The sequence below is a fragment of the Xiphophorus couchianus genome, chromosome 2 (genome assembly GCF_001444195.1).
Source record: "Xiphophorus couchianus chromosome 2, X_couchianus-1.0, whole genome shotgun sequence".
NCBI classification, from domain to species: Eukaryota; Metazoa; Chordata; class Actinopteri; order Cyprinodontiformes; family Poeciliidae; genus Xiphophorus; species Xiphophorus couchianus.
The window spans coordinates 3,835,106-3,841,105 of record NC_040229.1 but is presented as its reverse complement, the minus strand read 5'-3'; the positions used below and the strand labels follow the sequence as shown (position 1 = coordinate 3,841,105).

The window sequence follows — 6,000 nt, the reverse complement described above, 5'->3', positions numbered from 1 at the left end:
ACTGATTGAAACTTTCCTGAAAACCAGCAGATGAGTTTCTGGCTGGAGAAATGAGCTGCAGACGTTCAGCCTCTTTATTACAAACTTATTCTGATTTCAAACTGAAACCAGTTTTCTGATGTTTTTAAATCTGAATGAAACGTTCATGATGGATCCTGATGCTGGTGAGATTCTCCGCATCATCATACCTCCACTACCTTGCTCCTGGAGACCAAAGGTTCCTCCTGGTTCAGCCTCGTTCTGATTGGACAGACAGGAACCTTCACATCAACATGGAGACTCTGCTGGAGGTCCAGTGAGGATGTTTAAAACAAGTGGACTGGATTTGGGTTGAAGCGGACTGGAGTCAGGGTGAAGCTGCTCAGACAGACTTGGACCTGCTGGCAGATGTTCTGGAACCCAACTCCAGTCCATCTGCCTAGTCAAACTCCGGTCTGGTTGGTGAGGTGTGAACACTAATCGACCTCTGACCTCTGGTGCTCCAAACCTCGGTCTGGGTTCAGTTTGAATGTGAACGCCAAGTGGACCAGAGAGTGCTCCAAAACCAGGAAGTGGACTACAGTGCAGGGCATTTTGGGTAAATACAACCAAAGCTAACGTGTTAGCCTAGCGCTAGCAGCAGAAATGGCTCCTGGTCTTCAGCCAAAGACTAAAGAGAAAAATCTGACGCTTCCATCTTGTTTCCATCTGGTGAAGAAGGAAGTTGCTCTCAGTGTCTTCAGAGGTTCTTGGTGCAGCGCCCCCACAGGCCAGGAGGGGAACAGGTTGGTTTGACTCAGTACCACACTCTAAAATAAACCTGCCGCCGCCATGGGTCGGTCCGACCCGCCCAGCCAGCCGTCATTAAGCAGCTCCACCCAGACTCTAATTATAGGATTAGAGGTCAGAACACAGCAGATCTCTGATTGGCTGCAGCCGCCCCAAAACACACTGATCACTGCTCCTAGTGACCCAGGTACACACACACACACACACACCCTAACCTCAAACACTGATTTGCACAAAGCCAGTGTTTGTCTGCTGCTCTCACCTGGTAAGTATAGTGCTGACTGGGCTGCTGGACCCAAAATAATCCTCAGCACCACCAGCCAGGCTGCCAGCGGGCCGGGTCGGCACCGCTCGGCTCAATAACAGCTTATTATAGCTGCAGACCGTCTGGGTCTGCAGAGGTTCTGCTGACGATCCACAGCAGCTTCCTCTTCCTCGTCTTCCTCCACTCAGGGAGAAAACACACATGGTGTCAGAAAGGAAACTAGAGCTGCTTCTCAAACCACCAAGATATTTAGTTCTGTCAGTAAATCAGGTGAAATATAGAAACTCATTTATTTATTTCAGGTTTATGCTGAAAAGTTCAGCTTCTGAGATCAGACCAATAAAAACATTTTATTTTCATCTGATCGTTTTGGAATTTAAACACAAATGTCACAAAAAGAAAAACAAATAAAACCTGAATTAGTTGAGTTTCCATTTCCTGGTTAGAAGTGAAACGACCAGGCGGCGCAGAGTGTGATGTCATCTGATGTTGGCGCTACACCTGGCTGGAGTAAACAGGAAGTAGAGGTTGCTAACAGGAAGTAGAGGTTGCTAGCTACATGGGGTTGGTTCCTCTGAGACACCGGTGCCGGCTAACACGTCTCCATCTCCTCTTTGGAAAAACTTTTGTTTCAAATTTTTCCGTTTCCATCGAGATTTTTGAATATTCAAAAAACTGTTGATGGAGAAACGACAGCGGCTCCAAGTTCTGTCCAGTTTCTGCTCCAGTCTGGGCTCCTTCTGCACCAATCACTGCATTAATGCGGCGTGGCGCGGAGGAGGCCAGACGGACCGGTTCTGTTGAGGTTCTGGAAGCCTCTGGCTCGTTGTTGGTTCCGTTGTTTCTTCTCTTCCTCCACTTTTCCAGCCTGGCTGGTTGGTTTAACCTGGAGTTCCTGGTTAGTTTCAGACAGAACTGGAGAGTTCATAAGAGAAATGTTTAGATTTATAGTAAACGTTTCCAGTAATCCTCCCTGAGTCGACCCAGATGTAAAGTTCTGCTTCCTGCACCAGCGCCTTTCTCTGCGGAAGCAGCTGGTTCTTCCCGGTCTCCGTTAGCGACGATGCGTGGCTAATATGCAATCAGGCAGGATGTCAGGTTTGATTTGTGAAAACAGCCACAGCTGATGAATATGGAAGCAAAGCTTCAGCTTTCATTCAAACATCAGGAGGAAACATGGAAACATGACGGTTCTGCACATCTGGACCCAAAGCAGCAGCTGGAACCAGGAGGTGGAGCACGCTGAGGCTAACTGGGGTCAAGAGGTCATTGTTGTGTGGAGCATTCAGTCAGACGTGGCGCGGCTTCAGGATGGAGACGAGTCCGCTGTGAAAAATGAGTTATGTTTTCAAAAAGGTCAAAATGTTCCTACAGTGGTTGGGGTGCGGTCAGGACGAAGGACTTGGCAACATTTCAGACTCTTTAGTGACTTTTTATCAAAAAGATGAGCAACAAATCTAGAAACTTTCTGTTGTTGAGACTTTTACTGCGACTGCGCTCTGCAGCAGAGGACAGCCGCTCCACTCCGAGGCCACGTTGCTAATCTAGCTAGCATCGCTGCTATTCCAGCTCCTGGCTCACCACCAGGTGGCGTCTGAGTGAGATGGGTCCATATCTGAACACAGGAATGACAGGAACCAATCTGGACCGGAACCAACAGGAAAATTCACCTGCAGAACCACCATTCAACCCAAAGAGGGCAGCATTGAGACTGATTTAGTTAAAATTTACAGTTAAACAAATTTACCAAAATGTAAATTTTCACAGAAACATCAAGATAAAACCATAAATGAGCAGCAAATACATGAGCATGATTAACAGCACTAAGGCCCTCCTCCTGGCCCTGGTTGTGTCTGACTTGTCAGATGACAGCAGGTCCACAGTCACCATGGTAACACGCGGACCAGATATGGAAAAACCTTTTATAAGTTACATGTTGCAGCGGATGTAGAGTCTGAATCGGACCCGATGAATCGGACCCGATGAATCGGACCTGATCTAAACATTTAGATTATCGGTAGAAAAAGAAAAGTTGTTTTGTTGTTCAGCTCAGTTTGACATGAACTGAATGTGAGGATTTGGTTCGTTTAGTTTCTGCTGTCGTCTTTTGACTTTTGTTCATTTCCTCTACAAACCTGAGTTCACCGATTTTACCTCAGCAGCAACAAAACCACCAATCATGACCAGCAGGAAGTTCTGCTTGGAAAAGTGGATGAAGAAAAGACGCATCATGCAGGCTGACGCAGAACGGCGCCCCCTAGCGGAGCAGCAGGGATGTTCCTCTCTCTCTCTCTCTCTCTCTCTCTCTCTCTCTCTCTCTCTCCTCCAATCTGCGCGCGGTGACGCTGCGTTAAAAGCTCCAGTCCAGCTTCATCCTGCTCCTCATCCTCATGTTTACCCCCGGACCCCCCCCTCTCTCTCTGTCTCTCTCTCTCTCTCGGTGACTCGGTTCTGTTTCTGCTCTCCAGCTGCAGCGCAGTGATCGCAGTGATCGCGGCGTGGGCCGCGGCTTTTCACGGGACGTAGAGGACAGCTCTGATTTCCGGGGACTTTCCACTCTAAGGTGACGTTTCTCCTCCAGAACCGGACCGCCCGCTTCCTGTTTGGCTTCTGGACCAGAGCGGGACGAAGAGAGCCGAGCCGCGCGCGCGCTGCCAGGTCCGGACGGGACCGGACGGGACCGGACGGGATCGTGGGTCCAGCTGCCTGTTTCCTGTTGATCCGCGCAGGGAAGAGACGCGAACAGGACCGGGTGGAGGAGTTAGAGCCGCCGGTCCGAACCGAGCCGAACCCGGGCTGTGAAGGCTGAGCCGGTCCTGAAGACGGCCAGTGGAGATGGTTCCGACCCGCTGTCCGCGCTCCTGCTGCGGCTGGCGGCCGCTCTCATCAACATCTGCAGCGATGTAGTCAGCCTCTTCATCTGCGTCCTCCTCATCCTCAGCGACCCGACCCACCTGAAGATGATCCTGCTGCGCCGGTTCCGAGTCCTCATCCTCACCGTCTTCCTGGTGGCCTGCTCCCTGCACATCATGGTGGACCTGCTCCCCAAGCTGGAGCGCCAGGGCGCCGGCTGCTCCTGCTCGCACGGCCCGGCCCAGGCTCCGGAGCGCGGCTGGGCCGAACCGGGCTGGCCCGACAAGCACACGCTGCGGATCCTGCAGGACTTCAGCAGCGAGCCCGGATCCAACGCGTCCTCCCGAGCCCTGGACCGGCTCCCTTTGGACGGGGCGCCGGCCCCGGAGCCGCCGGGCCCGCGGGGCGACAGGAGCAGACTCTTCCTCCAGGGGCTGGCGGCGGCCCGGCTCGGTCCGGCCCGGGGTTCGAGGCTGGCGCTGCTGTTCGAGCATCCCCTCTATAGACGATCTGTGCCGCCGCTGACGGAGGAAGACACGCTGTTCAACGTCAACACGGACATCAGGTTCGACCCCAAAGCGGCGGAGAACCAGGCATGGTGAGCAGGGGCGCACAGATGCATTCTGGGAGATTTAGTCAGGCCGGACTGGAGTCTCAGTTAAACTGGGAGGAAATTCATAGTTTTACAGACATTATTATAATAATAATAATAATAATAATAATAATAATAATTATAATAATAATTATAATAATAATAATAATAATAATAATAATAATTATAATAATTATAATAATAATTATAATAATAATAATAATAATAATAATTATAATAATAATAATAATAATAATAATAATAATAATAATAATAATATTTATTGTATCTTACAACCTGCTGTTCTCTTCCTGCAGAATAAATCCAATAATATTTTTCGGACTATAAGCCGTTACTTTCTTCTCACTTTGAACCAGACGATTTGTAGGCCGATGCGGCTTTCCTGTGGATTTTTCTTCAACCACCAGGGGGCTCTTTAGCAGGAAGTGAATCATTGGGAGTCAAAATTGGAAATCAAAGAAGAAAGTGCTGAGTTTCATTTAGAACAAGCTCATGCCACAGCAGGCACGACCCAGAAATGTCTTCAAACTCATTTCCCCACTTCATGGAAACCACAGGAAGAAGTTCATATGATGTCGCTTTTAAGTTGAAGGTTATCGATCTGGCAGGACAGGAGGGAAATACAGCCGCTGCACGTAAACTCGGCGTGAACGAATCCAAGGTTCGGCGTTGGAGACGCAGGGCTGCGTCCTTAATAGCAGATTTATTAAGGACGCAGCCGAGAGCGGCGGAGATACCAGGGGCTTGTAGCCCCATGAGGCTTATATATGTACGTTTTCAGTTTAAAAAACAAAACAAAAAAAACTTTGTGGATCAATCAATCAAATGTTATTTGTATAGCACATTTCAGCAGCAAGGCATTTCAAAGTGCTTTACATCATTACAAACACAGAAACACAATGCAACATAGAATCAACAATCAAAACACGACATTAAGTCAAGTTCCATCAATAAAGTGGATGCGGCTTATAGTGAGGTGCGATCTATAGTCTGGAAAATATGGTAGTTCAGATATTTTCATGTTAATTTTTCTGTTTTTCCATTTTTATTTTTTTAACCTCCACATTTTAGTGAATAAAACGTTTTCACCCAAGTCTCTCAGTTTTCATACGTTTATTAAAAGACTAAAGACAATTTATTAATCATTGGCCATGTAGTTGTTATTTAAACACTTCACACAAGTTTATGATGAAAATAAAGAAACAATCTAAAGAAATGAACTTAAACTTCCAGCAGTACTACAGCAATGTTCCAGAAGTTCAGGATGTTGTGAACGCTGGTTTAGCGCTCGGCTAACTGAAAGTCTGTTCTAATAAACATCTTCACCGAAATCAGGCAAAGTTCTGATTCTGAAGATCCTCAAAAAGCTATGCTGAGTGTGCATCTGACTTCTATCAAGGATCTTTGCAGAGGGAGGAGTTTGCTGGACCTTTGTGCTAATGCTAATGCTAGCAGCCCTCCTGTATGTTTTGATATGTCTTGTTGATCTCTTCCTGTTTCC

General features: G+C 47.9%; 1 protein-coding gene across 1 annotated transcript in view; it reads left to right on the top strand.

Moving 5' to 3' along the window:
• Positions 1-1,391: 1,391 nt before the first annotated feature.
• The window catches only part of fam20cb (FAM20C golgi associated secretory pathway kinase b), a 49,831-nt gene continuing 45,222 nt past the window's right edge, over positions 1,392-6,000 (top strand). The window contains exon 1 of the mRNA XM_028037844.1: positions 1,392-4,484. Coding sequence (XP_027893645.1) covers positions 3,994-4,484 — 491 coding nt within the window. The 5' untranslated portion in view covers positions 1,392-3,993. The remainder of the gene's footprint in view (positions 4,485-6,000) is intronic.